The 18,102-nt window shown below is 34.8% G+C and overlaps 1 protein-coding gene across 1 annotated transcript; it reads left to right on the forward strand.

Annotated features, from left to right (window-relative positions):
* The first annotated feature begins 459 nt into the window (after nt 1-459).
* LOC114914092 (probable LRR receptor-like serine/threonine-protein kinase At1g53440) lies at nt 460-14,413 on the forward strand. The gene is given in 24 exon segments (XM_073252937.1): nt 460-713; nt 1,183-1,345; nt 2,366-2,437; nt 2,535-2,603; nt 2,724-2,795; nt 3,033-3,104; nt 3,224-3,295; nt 3,509-3,580; nt 4,909-4,980; nt 5,069-5,140; nt 5,249-5,320; nt 5,486-5,560; nt 5,703-5,768; nt 5,904-5,966; nt 6,064-6,102; nt 6,211-6,260; nt 6,399-6,769; nt 6,948-7,140; nt 7,221-7,358; nt 9,584-9,702; nt 9,857-10,067; nt 10,194-10,431; nt 10,818-10,968; nt 13,724-14,413. Coding segments are annotated over 24 exon segments (3,051 nt in total). The 5' UTR covers nt 460-571; the 3' UTR covers nt 14,111-14,413.
* The last annotated feature ends 3,689 nt before the right edge of the window (nt 14,414-18,102 follow it).

Consider the following 18,102-nt stretch of genomic DNA (forward strand, 5'->3'; position numbering starts at 1 on the left):
TACCCCAAAGGGCTCGGACCGTTACTCTCTATATATATATATATATTGGGAAACACTGTTACTCTATAGTTTGATGAATATTTCTTGACTAGTTCTGCAATTCCATCAAGATGTATTCCCGCTGGTTGGAGAAATTATTGCATACAGTAGGTGCAAGTGAACTAGAGCAAATCCCAAAACATATACACGATGGATAGTGTGCAATTGAAAATTGGTCAAATATAAGGATAGCGTGGCGTGTTTTCCACCGTGGGATTTGACGTCGTCCAACTGCACCTGGTGCATGCATACGAAGGCCGCTAGCTAAGGACCTCATCACTTAGGTCTCAGTATCAGATGGACCAATAAACCAATCCAATAGTCACTCACCACGTTATCCCTTGTATTTAAACAATTCAAGATAAAATATAAGGTGCCTGTTATCCACGGAAAATTCTTGTGTAGACCAATAGATGGGATTGGCTGGAGGCTTTAGGACAGAGAGCATCCTCATTCCATCCCTATACAGTTTCCCTGCAGGATTCCTTGTTTCTCTGCTCTTGTATCCAAAGAATAGGGCGAGTTGGAGGAGATGAGAGTAATCGCAGTAGTACAAGAGGGAAAGCTGTTGGCCGCTCCCCCACGTCGGTGTACGCTTCTCCTTGTCTTCTCCATATTGTTAGTTTTCAGCTGCTTTTATACAGGTAGAGCTCAGAGACTGGTCCATGGAGAAGGTACTCTTTTGGTTTATTTTTTATCATATATTTTGTCTTTTCTTCACATCATGATTCATGAAACAATGGCTCGTATCGATTAATAGTCTCCTTGCGTTCTTATTCCTAGTCACTTGAACTATTGATTTTATACAAGGGCTATGAGTTTTACAGATGTGATGGAGATTAATTGAACTGTCTATAACTTAATTGGTCATTCTAGATTTCAATTATTTCAGGAAAAAATAGTTTTTAACTTTCCACAGTATAGTTATTCATATAAAAATAAACAACGGTTCCAGACGAGCCAGGTCCTCAGCTCCATGAATAGGTTACCGTATGCAAGTGGGTATTGCCTTCCAGTAGATATGCTTTTGATTTGAGAACAACCTTGGAGTTTAGTAATTAGACCATCCCTTCTTTTCTTTCTTTAATTTGCATGAAATTAAGAAAGAAAATGTAGGATGAATTGGTAAAATGATGGCTACAGTTGAAGCACTAAAAGCGATCGGCTCCAAGTTGAGAAAGCAGTGGAACTTCTCGGTGGACCCCTGCAGTGGAACTGCAGGGTGGGTGGAGTCTACGGGCCCTTACGAGGCAGACAACAATGTCACTTGCCTTTGCAAAGAAACGATCTGTCACGTCACAAGCATGTACGCGCCCTTCGCTCACGAGTCTCTTTTTTTCCCATGCATGTTCTGCATTTGATCTCCTTCAAAGAATAAAGCTTGATCTAAATTTTCTGAAAAAATAATATACTTAGCTTGTTTAGTTTCATAAGAATGAACATGCATTTTCAATTATTGCGACCCCAAATTCCTTATCTGGTTTCATATAGTTGGTTGTCAAAGACGTATTTTCAATTCTATATTTGAGTGCTAGTACATAATTCTATGACTATACCACACTTATTAATGTACTATATATGTCATATACCATACGATACTACTTTCATATGCATTAATATGGATATAATTTTGTAATATCAATAATTTTCATATAATGGTATTATGATTCTAGTACTATTGAATATATTGTGTTATTAACATTATAATAACAGTAATACACACACATATATATCACAGCATACTAGTAAATTATTAAGCATCTCATAGCACCATATATTAGTGTTTATTAAAAATAATATCAATGTAATGCGAAGCTATGTTACATTATCGCAACAAAAATATTGTATATAATGTACATTAATATACAAAACTAAGCGCACTATAGCCATATGATTTTCTTATCATGTTAATTAACTTTACACTTTGATATGTGATCAATCTGTCAACTTAATCTTATGTTATAGGCTTATAGTAAACTAATACTCTGTAATGTTGTTATTTTTAAAATAATATGAAGTAATATCATATTTGTATTCTCTTCAATAAGTTATTATATGTTTTAGATTATTAAATTTGGAGTTGCATCTAGAAAAAATTTTTTTTTTTTTTTCTTATATTGCAAGTGCATATAAATGCAAACAAATAATGTCATATAATTGGAAATGCAACTTTTTAAATCCATGTAATCCTATCAGTTCAATATTTCCAACTAGTGCAGTGTAAAGCTAAATATATTTCTTCTCAAAGTGACGGCTTTGAGATTATTGCCGTAATCACATCTTTTAGTATATTTTCATTACATGGCTGCATATTTTTGGATTTTAGTTTGCTCAAGGGTCAGAACCTGGCTGGAGTTCTTCCTGAGGAGTTTGCCAACCTTACCTTCTTAACAAATTTGTAAGTCTACAGGGCAATAGTACAGTGAAAAACATAGGAATTTAAGGGACCTCAAGCTCATGCCATTATTTTGTCTATATATTTTGTTTATGAACAGAGATTTAACTTGGAACTATCTCGGTGGATCTATTCCTGCAGCCTGGGCATCCCTTCCCCTCACCCATTTGTATTTTGCCTCATATCTTCCTCCTAGATTTTTTTTTTTTTGGTAAAAAAATTCTTTTCAAGAAAAGAAGATAAAGGAAGAATTGTACAAATGACATAATCCTGATTGGCTTCAATGTAGGTCCCTTGTGGGAAACCGAATCTCTGGGAAGATTCCACAAGAGTTTGGAAGAATGACAACCCTTGAGGAGCTGTACCGCACCCTTCCTCCATATTAATTCTCTCTTTACCTCTTTTCTCTAAATGCACATGAATAATTCTCTTAGAAGATTGGTGCAACATGGATTTATTGCCAAATATGATCGACTGCTTGATTCTGGAGTCGCCAAGTTAGCGATTACGAGCTTAATGAACTCATAAACAATTTATGGGTGCCTCGAAGCTTTTTTTTTTTAATATTATTATTTTATAATTATTTGCTGTCTCATAGGTTTCTGGAAGATAACCAACTGCTAGGCTCGATTCCTCCAGCCCTTGGTAACCTGATCAACTTAAGGAGCTTGTAGGCCCCCTCTCATTTATACACAGGCTCTTTTTAATTAAATCTCCAACTCTTATTTGTTAAGCTAAGAACTGTTAACTATTCTATTTTATAATTGCTTTTTGTTTCCCTCCCTACAGGGTTGTTTCGGCAAATAACTTAAGTGGCGAGTTGCCAGAGTCGTTTGGGAAACTCAGGAACATGACAGACTTGTAAGTCAGGAAACTCTTACCGCTGGTCTGTTAGAAGGTGCACCCCCAGGCCTACAGTGATTAACTTAATGACTATTATTTCTTACCCAAAAAAACCATAATGACTATAATTCCGTTTGCCACTAGTCATGCGTCTCCGAACCATTTTGACATGCTACCTAGAATCAAACAAATTAAGATCGATTCTGAAAAATTTCCGGCTCCTCCTTGCAGTAGAATTGATGGAAACCCGATCTCCGGCAAAATTCCAAGCTTCATCGGAAATTGGACTAAACTCAGTCGTTTGTGAGTACCGATACTAATTCATCAACGTTTGGCAGCAAGTAGTTTGCATTGATCATGTTTACTAATTCTTTTATTATGTTATTTTTTTATTTTTTTTTTCATTTTTAAATAATCTATAAAGAAAATATTATTAGTTTTGATAATTATCAATTTGACAATATTTTTGGTGTCTTTAAGAAATCAATCAATTATTAATCTTCTAATTTTTTTTTCAAATTTGGAAAAAAAAAATGCTGGGCCAGATTGATCTTACATATTTTTCTCGCCACTATTATTTATTAAGAAAATTAAAGGATAAGAAAAGGGAGGTGGAAAGAAATTAATACCATGAATCATGATGCTTTCCTTTTCCATGTCGCCTTCTTCTCTGCCCATAAAGCTATTGAAGATCTTTTGGTTCACTAATAAAAAGTTTATCTAATCATACCAAAATTTTTTTTTTTAAATACTAATTATTTGACCAAACAATATATTTTTGTTATTGGACTGAAATGCCTTTATTTCGAAAAAATTATAGGGTGCACAGTGTGCACATCTATGCTTGTACGTAGCATCAATCGTCTTGGTAGGCTATAACGAGCATATAATATGATGTATGGAATCTGTGCTTGTACAATATGATGCTCTTATGCCGTACGCCAGCATGACCCTACGCACGCAATAATTCCACCGTGTCATGCTGGCGTACCCGCCGTTGTCTTAGCTGCAACTTATACTCAAAATTTATGCAAGTAAATTTTAAACTTCTCTAGGTGGTCTTTTGATATATTTAGTCTGGACTTTAAAATAAGCTTCATACGAACTTGTGCAATTAATATTTAAAAATCTTGCACGCACGACCTCTTTTCCCATCAAAAGCCCAATCTTCAACCGCCTGCGCATCCAAAGCAGCCATGCATTGCCGCCTCCTCCTTTTGTCTCCTCCGGGGACCACGATATGGCGCCTAAGTAGGAGGAGGCACATCTTTTTCGAATGCCGCTTCGCCACTGCTAGAGCCAGAGCCAGAGCCAAGGCCAAAGCCGACAGGGACATTGAGGCCCGCAATGTTCACGGGAAGGAACGCGGGCCAAATGTTCGACGGAATTCCCGAACGGGTTATTTTGTTTCTATTTCCGTAATTTTGGAAGCAAAATTTTTCGCAACCAAAAATTGCAAAAATTCTAAATACTGTTTTTAAAAACAAAACTTCAGGGACGGACCTACCAAATTGAAAATTGTTTCCGAGTCTGTCACATTTTCGTTTTCCTTCTTTTAAAAGAAAGGCAATGCCGGATGAGTTCTCCGTTTGAGTGATTAACGATTTGAATCTTGAACAATCGCTTCCTAGAGATATGCAAGGAACGTCAATGGAGGGGCCATTTCCTCTCGTATTAGAAAAGTTGGAAGCCATGACTCAGCTGTGAGGCCCTTTTTAATGCTTTACTTCATTCATTTTGATTCGTCCGGTGGTTTCTATCGTTTATTAATTAGCATGGTTGGGACTGCAGGAGAGTGTCTGACTGGAAAGGAGGGGATGGGAAGTTTCCTCCATTGCAGAACATGACAAGCTTGAAATATCTGTAAGTATGAACGGAATTGAAGTCAACAAAGACTAACAGTATAATATATGTGGATGCAGCGTGTTTAATTTTCCTACTTAATTCATATTAGTTGTTGGTATGATGCAGTGTGTTGAGGAACTTGTCTATATCTGGTGAACTCCCTGATTTTATTGAACAGATGACCAGTCTCTATGTCTTGTAAGCTTGTCTAGAGGCTTCTTTTCATGACTTTAGCTTCATCAGTTATTTGCGTTACAGTTAATTTTCACACTATCTATTATTAAGAAGACTGATAATACAAATCAGTAACACGGGTGCAAACTTTTCCCACTTATTTTTTTGTATATTATGTTTATCCTGCAGAGACCTTAGTTTTAACAACCTGACAGGTTCAATCCCGAAAAGCTTTGACGGCCTTCAAAATTCAATACGTTTTATGTAAGCAAACTAGAAGAACATGTTATATTACATTGCTAATAGTTCCGTTATTCAGGAAGTTTTACTCTAGTTTCCTATTCCTTACGTTCCTTTTCTTTTTGATGAATTGTCCCGTATCCATCTCTTAACTTTTCTCATGTAGGTTCCTTACTAATAACATGCTAAGTGGAATAATACCCAGTTGGATCTTGAGCAGTGGAAAAAACATGTATGTTTAATTGTTCAGAACTTTCTATTCATTTGGTTATGACGAGCCAGTCTTGGTTAGAAATATCAAAAAACATTGTTCAGTGCTAAAATTCATCTCAATCATTTTATGACTTTATGGTGCTTGAAATTGCAGAGATCTTTCATATAACTCCTTTACAGGATCTCCGGCACCAGACGGTTGTCAACAAGGGAGTGTGTAAGGATTCTCAAATTTCATATTCCTTCACAATCAATTCGTTATAGTTGGTGATTCGTTTAATCCTTCTCTTACGATTTTAGTTTTTTGCTCATAGGAATTTGGTTTCTAGTTATTCATCATCAAACAATGATTTGTAAGCTTTTTATATCTTTTGATGTCTTCATTTTTGATATCACATCAAAATATTAGCTTTAATGGTAGGCGTTGGTAATTTCTACCTACTATTTATTTTTTCTTGTAGGATTGCGACATGTTTAAGGCAGAATCAGCCTTGTCATGGGAAAGCTAGAAGTAGGTACAATAATTTCTTTAAGTTATTCTTTTTACAGAGAGATTGAGGCTTATATTCCAAGATTCTGGGATATGTTACAATATCTAAATAAAACCATAGCTATGAATGGCTATCATTGTCTTTCCTAATATTTGCAGACTATAACTTGTTCATAAACTGTGGTGGTCCTAAAGTGATCTTTGATGGCAATGAATATGAAGATGATACATCACAGCAGGGTCCATCAACATATTTCACCTCTGTTAGTGAGAAATGGGCTTATAGCAGCACAGGAGTTTTTACGGACAATGAAGATGCAATATATGTCGCTACGAATGTATTAGAACTGAACATGACCAAACCAGAGTTGTACATGACTGCCCGGCTAAGTCCTCTGTCTCTCAAATACTATGGTCTTTGCTTACAAAAAGGAAGTTATGAAGTCAATCTTCACTTTGCTGAAATTATGTACACTGATGACCAAACATACTTTAGCGTTGGAGAGCGTTTATTTGATGTATCAATACAGGTAGCTTTCTTTATTGTTACAATTTTTAGGTCTCATGTTTCTTTTGCTTACTCCAATAATACATTAAATGCTACAATCGTTATATTCTGTATATATATATACATTCTATGATGTCAATGTCAAAATGTAAGCATGCAAATAATACTTCTTGTATGACAAAACTGTATAATTTGCACAGGGAAAAAAGGTTTTGCAGGACTTTAATATTGCAAAAGTAGCAAATGGGACTGGTAAGAAAATTATTATGTCATTTAATGCTACTGTAGATGGCACCTTGGAAATTCACTTTCAGTGGGCTGGCAAAGGGACGAATGCCATTCCACAATTAGGTGTATATGGGCCTCTTATATCTGCAATTTCAGTTACATCAAGTAAGCCCTTAAAAGTGCATTTCTTATTTCCTGTTGAACTATTTATATAATGATGATGTCTGACCATTTCTTCTTGGAAGACTTCAAGCCAGATACAGGAGAAAGCAATCTATCTCTTGGAGCTATTTTGGGCATAGTTGCTGCTTTCTGTGTTGTACTTGTGCTGACCTTAATCCTGTTATTGCTTTTCTTCAGAAGGAAGAATACTGAGAACAATGGTAAGATAATTAAGCTCAGTTTACTTGATTGTTCTCTTAAAATTTTCCTTAGGAATTATCGTGGACCATTTATTTTCAAAGATGACCTTATGCCATCAAGAGTGCAGCTAGAAGACTGTCTTGTGGGCACCTGCCATCAGTTTCTAGGCTCTCTAATATTGTGTGTGATTTGCAGTTCAGAGAATGAACTAGAATGGTTTCATTCTCAACCATTTTTTTTTTCCCAAAAGAAGCCCCAAGTGACTGAACCGAGGTCCCTTTCTATTTGAGATAACTGCCTTCTTTCCTTTTAAAACACTCTTTGAGGGTTCCTAGGAGTTACACTCATCAGACAATCTCTGGTTCACCACGCTAAACATTCTTCAAAACAGAGATGAAATGAAGCAAACATGATTTCAGTAAGTTGATGGGTAATAAGTTGACTAGTGGAAGCTCTATATTTATGGTTAGGGAATTTTACATTTGACATCCAAGATTTTATAAATATTGCATATAACAGCTCCCCTTATGTCTATTTACAAATTGAACCATATAAAAATATATTTTTATTTGCAAACAGAACTTTTGTTAGCCTGCCTTCATCTGCAGTAATCTTGGTCCCTGTTTAAGTTAACAGGGTAATGACTGTCTACCTGGAGTGGATATGATTTCCCTTTTCCCTTTCTAAGGCAAAACTCACAACCAAGCATCCACTATCTAGGGTCCCCCCTCCCCCCCAACACACACACGCACACGAGATTACAGACAGACCCCATGACATCTTTCCACAGTCCTTGTCAGTGCTGCCGATGCCTGCTGAGAACCCATAGAGCCCATGATGCCAGTGCTGCTGCTTGCACCCCCCCTGCCCGTTCTGTCCTGTCAGGAGATCCCACAGATCCTGTGATTGTCATCATTGGCAGCACTCCATTCACCCTGTGAGCTGGAGTGTAGAACTGGCAATTCCTTGACATAAGCTAATAAGATCTTGGACCTGGTGATAAAGTTTACGAATTCTTCATCTTAGGATAGCTTTTATGTGGGACACTACCTCTCTGTTCATTTTCTTGAACCAGTTCCCATTCCAAGTACCTTCGTCCTCCTTTGTCATCAGCCAGCATCCATATTACATTCCATTGGCTTCAAAAGAATCCAAGGCTTTTTGAAAGATCGCCTCTTCTTGGAGTTCTGATCTTTATACTGATTTACTGACACTTATGGCTGGTGAGCTGCTGCCCTCTCTGACAGTCCTGTGCTGGCTACCTGAGTTGAAGGTTTTCTGTGGCTTGCTAGTATTAATCTCAGTTGAAATGAGATGGATGAAGGGGCATCTTCTGTTGTTGGCACGTGTCACCCATCTTTGGCCTGGTTTTGGAAGCACTATCCACCAGATGGTAGTTCCTCTGCTTCTTTCTTTTATTTTATGGAGCTGAATGAATTGACTTAGTTATACGTGTGTTTTTTTCGTTGGTTTCAATACTTAGCAGTGTTGGCCTGAGATTGTATCTTGTTGTAGTACTTGGGTCTAGAAATCAACAAGTGAGATGAAAGTTTATGCTTTCCATAGTTACATGGACATAGATGCTATTGCCACTGAATATTGTTCCTTATTCTTCGTCATAGTCAGGCAATTTGTTTCAGTTCATGTTTGAAGTTTGACACCCATCTTTAATATTGAGAGTACAAGGTCTTATAAGAGCATGCCCAACCCTGTAATCATTGAACAAAATTTGGAAAGTTCAGTGAAAAACCCTAACATTGGAGGAGTGGCAGGAAAAAGACATACTAAACAATGAAGGGAAGAAACCTTATAAAATGGGGACAGGAGTAATTTCGTCCCCTATCTTACGAAGGTCCCACCAAATGATGAAGGTCACGGCAGTGAGATCATCTGTTAGAGTCAACCTTGCCCAAGGTCTGTTTGCAAATAAAAACAGGTTTATCTGGCTCGATTTGTAAATAAGCATAAGGAGAGGTGTTATGCAGTAGTGATAAAATATGTGAAATGAAAAAAGGACTTATGGTTATCATACTTCATATATTTCACTTGGTAGCTGTGTTTGTCTAGAATTTTATTAAACTATATCTTGCATCTATACTTCTCATTGTATGTTAAGAACTTAGAGCAATATAAATTATGGGCATTTTGTTCATCGTTTTCTCATATATAGGTGTTTCAAAGGCCATGCATTAGTAATCCATGCATTGATTAAATAAGTTCTAAATCATAAAACCTATGCATGCAGAACTTCGAGGCCTAAAGCTGCAGACTGGTTACTTCAGTTTAAAACAGATCAAAGCTGCCACCAATAACTTTGATCGTACAAATAAGATAGGTGAAGGTGGCTTTGGTCCAGTTTACAAGGTATATATAAGTAATACTAAATTGATTATTTCATTTCTCCCTCTTTGTTGTATTTTGATTTTTTTTTCTCACTTTAAGTAATTTTATGTTTAAATATTCTACATCTTATCCTTTGGTAGAGCTTTGATCATAAAATGCAACTACTTGGTCACAGGGTGTGATGCTTGATGGTTCTGTAGTTGCAATTAAACAGCTTTCTTCCAAGTCTAAGCAAGGGAACCGTGAATTTCTTAATGAAATAGCCATGATATCAGCCGTGCAGCACCCAAATCTTGTGAAACTTTATGGATGTTGTATTGAAGGGAATCAATTACTGTTAATATATGAATATCTGGAAAATAATAGTCTAGCCCGTGCTCTATTTGGTATGTGCTTCTGTTGTTCTAACATAATTCCCAATACTTTGCATTCAACAGCTTTTTTATTTTATGTTTGTTGTTTTGACTAATTATTTTTTCCAAAAAGGATGACAAGAGCATGAATTTTAACAGGTCCTGAAGAATATCGACTGAAATTGGACTGGCGAACAAGGCATAAGATTTGCCTAGGAGTAGCAAGAGGTTTGACATATCTCCATGAAGAATCAAGGTTGAAGATTCTTCACCGAGACATAAAGGCAACAAATATTCTGCTTGACAAAGATCTCAATGCAAAAATATCTGACTTTGGTTTGGCGAGATTGGATGAAGAAGATAAAACCCACATCAGCACCCGGATAGCTGGTACATTGTAAGTAGATGATATATAATATATTAATTTGTCAAAATGGTATTTTATGCACTGATTAGGGAATAGAAAATACAACCTGAGAAGGTACTTAGTACCAAAATACAGTTCTGTGGTACTTGCATGCATGTCTCAATTTTGTGTGGTAATTACTTTAATGTTAGTCATCGTTGGTAACTACATCAGTTAAGAAAATCTAGCTTTTCTGAACATGCATGTTTATTTTTAGCTCTTAAACCATAAATGAGCTTGTTTATATCTGTAAAGTGAAAGATGGTCGGAACATCTTCATTTACTGTGTCATACACTGTCAGCCCTGAACACTTCATATGGATTTGGTGCACAATCGGTACTTGTATACTCTCTGAAGATGATCTGTATTTATGCAGAGGATATATGGCTCCTGAATATGCAACAAGGGGTTACTTGACAGACAAAGCAGATGTTTACAGCTTTGGAGTTGTCACATTAGAGATTGTTGGTGGAATGAGCAACACCAGTTATAGGCCTAAGGAGGACTTTGTTTATCTTCTTGATTGGGTAAGGGTTATTGGATCTCATATCTTTGTTCAGGAACTTTTGTTGACATGATTATTATTAGGTGAAGGACAAGATTTACTTTTACATACTTACTAACAAAAACATGAATGTATAACTCTGAGTTCATTTTTTCATCCTCTAAAAACAAAAAACCATGAGTTAATTTTCATAGGAGATCCTTATTGCTTTGGACCAGTGAAGCAGATAATAATGTTAATTTGTTGAAACCATCTAAGCCTCCTTCTGAATGATCATTTCTGACATTCAAAGGATGATGATAGAACCACCTAAGTTGAAGTCCTTCTAAAGCATTCACTTAGGGATGTCCCCTTTATTAGTTTAGAAAGAATATCAGGAACAAAAAATGATTATGGGTTGCAAAAACTGAACAAACCCGACAACAGACCTGACTTGACCATGTTTAAGCTGGGTTTTGGTGAAGATTTTTCCAATTTGGGTCTCATTTGGGTCTTTTTTTTTTTTTCTTTTTTTGGACTCTGACTTTGATAGAGCTCCATTGATCTAAGGTAAGGTGGTGCCAGATCCTCTTAAACTGGTTGGGGTTCTTATACCCAACAGTTTGGTTAAATTAGGTCTACCTAGATAGTCTGTTCCACGGGTACCCTGGAATGGCTTATGCCCAACAGTTTTGACTTTTTGGTTTAACCCATAAATGACCTTATAATCTCAACAGTGCTCTATGTTTAATAACAGTAGTATTATTCTATGATATTATTATAGTCTAATTTTTTAATGTTATATTATATCAATATATCCTTGTTATCTACCAACTAATATATAAATTAACATTTATATAATATAACATTGATAATACATTTATTATTAAAATCATAAAAATTTTATTATTATGGTATGATTATGTGTTATATTGAAAAATGTATCATATTGTATTATTATGTTGGTTTTGTACTTGACATGTTTAATATCAAAAAATTTCAATATCATTGTTTATTGTCAAACAGCCCAAGAAATAAGGAAATTGCAAGGGCAAATATGTTCATTTGTTTTTAAAGTTACCCTTTTCTTTATTAGACAGCATCGAAATAGCACAATAACAAAATTGTAATCATTACTTGGATAACAACATTTTTCCTACAGAGAACTTAGATGTTATCCCACTAAACTTGGTATTGGTGGCACCCACTTGGGATAACAAATCACTGAAAACACATGCCCATTCCAAACTTGGCCTAAGAAGATTGGATTTGGATTAAAGCTTTTGATCCAACTTGGGTCATGTGGATAAAGTTCTTTATTTGAGTGAGTTGGGTCATTACCATGACTTCAGGTTTTTAAGAGTAGTTAGTCTTTTCAGTGCTTTTTGTTTAGTTCACCTTAGAACTGAGCCACTGAGTCTTTAATGCCTGGATCTGGATGGGTGGAGTTGGTTTGCAGTTGGGTCATGCAAAATAGAGTAGGTTATGGGACAATATAGTCAGGATTGCTCATGTGGGTCAAACCGTGGGTACTTATGGGTGAAAGAGTTCTCGTTTGATTCTACCTCATGTTAACTATGGGTTAACATTATGTATGGTTTTATTCTAAATTGTCCTAACCCAACATGCAATGCCACATATCTTCATGCCTAGAAATAATTGAAAAGAATCTCTTACCACCACCATATCAAATCTCATCAATTCCCAGTTTCATTTATACTTGATAACCAACTTTCATTTGATTATTGTGTTGGAGTGACCTTTATAGACAAGAGCCAATTTAACCATGGTAATCTCTCTTCCCAATCCTTTTAACTTCTAATATAAAAAACAATAGGGGTAAAAAATGTTTGGTTCTTCTATACCCTGAACAAAAATGCCAGATTCAGTACTATTCTAAGGTCCCTATACACAAAGATCCTTTGAATCCCTATCTGAACTGTGCAGCCACTGTCTAAAAGAACATTTCTGGTTTCTTCCCCTTCTTGCAAGCCAGTCCACAAGAATGATGCTATTCGTGGTATATTGTGATATCTAAAAATCAAGAAATTCCCATGGTATACCATAAACCTCCGCACAAATAGTCTGCCTGTTGGTTGACCAACTTTCCCGCCCATGAGGTTAGATCAATTAACATTATTGGGGCCTCTGTTGATCCATATTTTCTCGTCCCTTGCTGCCTAGCTTGGATTAAGCCATCTCCAGTAGCATTAAGTTGCTTGTATTGAATATTTTCTGTAGGATACCATTCACTAGCAGCCAAATAGGCTTACTAGAATCATCACAAAAAATTAATCCAATTCAAACATATTTATATGGAATTTAGTTTAATCCAACCGGCATTGAAAATTGTTGACAGAATATCCTGCTGTTTGGTTCGCCTGAATCACTGAATTAACCTTTGCTTTGTACTTCCAAAACTCACCAAGCTTGTCGCCCATCTGGCCATGTTTTTTTTTTTTTAATCCTCCTGTTATGTCATGCCAAAGCCTCTCTAATTGTCAACAAAGTGAAATTGAAATCTGCATCCATGTGATACACTCTTATGGTTAGTCTACTTGAGCTGACAGAAGTTTATTAAAATATAGTCATTTTCTTCCCCCAAAATAAGACATTGCCTTCACTTTAAATTTGAATTCTGCTTTCCCAGCCTCCTCCAACCATCAAAAAAAAGAAAAAGAAAAAAAAGAATTCTGTGGTGTTTTCTTTCTCTTATCACATGGATGTTCTTTTTTTCTTGAGTGTAAGATTTGAATAGAACATTGATGCATTTTCTTTTTCTTCTACATGGATTGCAGGGCTATGTTTTACAAGAGCAGGGAAGACTGCTTGAACTCGTCGACCCAATCCTTGGTTCGAACTACTCAAAGGAAGAGGCATTGCAGATGTTGAACCTGGCTATTATATGCACCAACCGATCTCCAACTCTCAGACCCTCAATGTCCACTGTGGTGAGCATGCTAGATGGGAAGATTCCTGTGCAGGTACCTACTACCAAATCCAGAGACTTCAACAGCATGGATCTGAGGATCAGGTCCTTCGAGGAAATATCCCAAGAAAGCCAAGCGCACAGCATTCCGACTGTTGACCAACAATTTGATACCCCAATGTCTGCCCAAAGTAGCAAGGAAGAAATCACTCTACTTTCTTAATCAAGCAAGCTTCTATCAGGTTACGATGATTAGTTTATAGTTGAGAGGTTGGGGAAAGGTAAATTAAAAGCGCTCACCTTCTGGATATAAATGCATGGATGTATCATGTACATAAGGGGATTATAGAATTAAAAACAGATCATGTAGACACGTATCCAGTCTTCCCTTCTGTTAAAGTCAAGAATAAAGTGGGCGTCTTGTCTCAAGTAGACTCGTGACTGTCTCCATTACAGGTGCAGTGGTTCTTGTGCGGCAAAAGCTTGTATCGTTATGAAGTAGGAGCTCACATGTTTAGTTTCGTTTTACAGAAAGAAATAGAACGATGTTTTTCTTAAATTTCCACTAGCTGCATTGGTATTTTAGCTGGAAACTCTGATATATGGAAGAAGAATAATACAAAGGCTTCAGTGTTTCTTCTGTACTTAGAATTGGATATATATATATATTTAATTTTTTTGTATGTATATCTTTTTAAATATTCAAATTTATATGAATATTCTCATGAAATTGTTATTTGTGTATATATATATATATATATTTTTTGCACATCTATCTATAAAGATATTTTAATCATTTAAATTTTAAATCATTAAATTTTTAACTACGTTAAATGATGTGGGTACATATACAAAAAAAATAAAAAAAAAGATATACATACGAAATAAATATTTTATGAGGGTATGTATATAATTATCAATTTTGAAAAGATATTTATGTAAATTTAAATGTTTACGAGGATGTATACGCAAAAAATCTTATATTTTTTGCTAATATAATCATAAATTTCAGTGGCAATTAAATATTTCACGTATAAGCTTTTTAGTTGACTGCAAGATTGATCGAGGACTTTGCACACTGGAAACTCGAATTTGTAAGCTGCACCAACCTGCTAATTGTGGCTTGTGGACTGGAGCAAGGGCTTTGATCTTACGGCCCCTTTATGACATTTTAAGCATTTTGTCTGCTGGATTCTGACATTTTAAGCATGTAACCACATTGCCCGTGGCCGAGGAGAAATTATTGCATGCACCAGGTGCAAGTGAACCTGGGTAAATCGCGGAGCCTATGCACGGTGGGCACCTGGTGCATGCACTACGGAGGTGTGGCGCCGAGGGATTTGGCCCACGGACTCGAGTAGTAAAGCTGGCTATCTTCGGTGGTGCATAGTTGGCTGCTAATTACAGTTGAATTGATTAAATTAAAGCAGATTTCTGGTCGAGTTTGCCGGTTAATTAGAGTCATCTATAATTATATATTGAGGAAACGACTTGCAAAAAGGCCAAAATCATCGATAACTGCGAGTAAACTGTGAATTGGTGCATTATACACAAGGATGGTTGTTGTGAAGTTTCCAGCCTACCTATGATGGGTTTATGCAACATTTATTGTGCACCTAATCAGCATCTCAAGACATTTGCTTCAATGAATTCAACTATCCAAATATTTATTTGAAATAAAAATAATAAATAAAATAAAAAAATAAATTTATTAAAAAAATTTTACTATAGTGCTCCATTATAATATTTCATTATAAAGGATATTTAAGATATTACTATAATAACATATTTATTATATATTTTATTATTTTTAACCCTTCTTCTCCGTAACTTTTCTTAGCCATCTACCTCTTCGCCGCATGCCGCATCCTTCCTTCTCTTCCTCCGCCCACCACTTTGCCACTTAGGGCCAACGTCGCTTACCACCCCCTTCCTTCTCCTCCTTTGCTTGTCTTCCTGCCGATGCACACTGCCCTTTCCTCCTCCTTCATCGCTTACCTCTTCACTACTCATCTCCCTATCATCGCACGTCTCCTTCCTCCTCCGCCACTACAAAAAAAAAAAATTTTTGCGATGAATTTATTTGCGATGGAACTATTTTCGTCGCTAATAATACGTATTTACGATGAAAAAATAAATTCGTTGCTAATAACAAAATATTTACAATGAAATTTTTTTTGTCACAAATAGCTTCATATTTGTGACAAAAAAAAATTTATCGTAAATACGAATTATTTGCGATGATTATTTTCATCGTAAATAATAAAATATTTATTTAAATTTTAAATTTTAAATATTAGCGATAAAAATAGTTTCGTCGTAAATAATATTAGTATTTACGATGAAAACTCATTTTCCGTCGTAAATATCTGTTATTTATGATAAAAAATTTTTGTTACTAATATTTGAAGAAAAATAAAAAATTTTAAACTTATAGATTATATACGACGAAACTTTTTCGTTGTAAATAATGGAGTATTGCCGACGAAAAATAATTTTCCATCGCAAATACTTTTTTATTTATGATGAAAACTTTTTGTCGCTAATATTTGAAAAAATAAAAAAATAAAAAAATTTAAAAATTATATATTATTTACGATAAAAATATTACATCACAAATACATGAGTATTGATGACGAAAATAAGTTTTTCGTTGCAAATAAAAATTATTTATAACAAAAAATTTTCATCGCTAATATTTAAAAAAAATTAAAAAATTAAAAATTATAGATTATTTATGACAAAAATATTACGTCGTAAATAATTGAGTATTTACGATAGAAATTAAATTTTCATCATAAATACATAATTATTTACGATGAAAACTTTTCGTCGCTAATATATGAAAAAAATAAAAAAATTTAAAAATTTAAAAATTATAGATTATTAGCGATGAAAATTTTTTATCGTAAATAGTGGAGTATTTGCGATAAAAATCCACTTTTCGTCGTAAATACTCCACTATTTAAGAAAAAAATTTCATCGCTAATATTTAAAAAAAAATTTAAAAATTTAAAAATTATAGATTAGTTGCAACGAAAATATTACATCATAAATAATTACGTATTTACAATAAAAATTAATTTTTCATCACAAATATTCATTTATTTATGATGAAAATTTTTTCTCGCTAATATATTAAAAAATTAAAAAAAATTTAAAATTAAAAAATTACAGATTATTAGTGGTAATTTTTTTTTCATCGTAAATAGTCAATTATTTGAGATGAAAATATTTTTGTCATCAATATTTTTAAAAAATAAAAAATATAAAAAATATAAAAATTATTTACGATAATACTTCTCATCTCTAAGTTTCTTTGAATCTGTCTCATTGCTAGGGATGGCAATGAATCAGATTTGGATCGGATATTGTACTATCCATTCTCAAATCCGAACTTAATACCCTATATCCAAATCCTATCCGATACCCGATCAGATAAGAAAAGAGATACCCATCCCCATACCCAACGGATTCGGAGATATCCATGGGTAACCCATTTCTCCATACCCAACCTATACCCACCCCATACCTATCCCATACGCAAAAAAAATAAACAACCAAAATAATTTTATGTATATTATCAATCAAAATAAAATTATCAATTCAACATAGAACGTAATTTATAAGTCTAGATTTATAGAAATCAAACATAGAAATAGAATTACAATTCAATATAGAACATATAAATAACTAAAATAATTTTATACATATTATCAATCAAAATTAAATTATCAAAATTGAATTATAAACATATATATTTGGATATGAGTTTGGGTATTACCCATATCCATAGGTTCGGATCGGATTCGGATTCGAGTTTGGGTAGAAAACAGCACTACCCATACCTCACCCATACCTGTGCTATAGTTTTTGGGTTTTATCCAAATCCGAACCCAAACCTAATCAAACCCTATTTTTTGGGTTTGATCGGATTTGGGTAGGGTGCGTACCCATCGGATCGGGTCGATTTTGCCATCCCTACTCATTGCTCAATTTTGCATAAGTTGTTGGTTCTATGGACTGACCAGAGGTCATAAAATACAAAGACCTTGTATCTGCCCAAGAACATAGAAATGAGATGATACTGGATCTTTATATGTTAAAACATGATCCATAAAAAGGTTATCCAAAGATTCTCAATGTATACCAAACTAGTCCTCCTGAACTTTTTTAAATTAAAGCTATTCTAAACTTTTTAGTAATTGTATAAGTCATTTGCATGATGATTTAATTAAGTCATGCATC

The sequence above is a fragment of the Elaeis guineensis genome, chromosome 2 (genome assembly GCF_000442705.2).
Source record: "Elaeis guineensis isolate ETL-2024a chromosome 2, EG11, whole genome shotgun sequence".
Lineage (NCBI taxonomy): Eukaryota > Viridiplantae > Streptophyta > Magnoliopsida > Arecales > Arecaceae > Elaeis > Elaeis guineensis.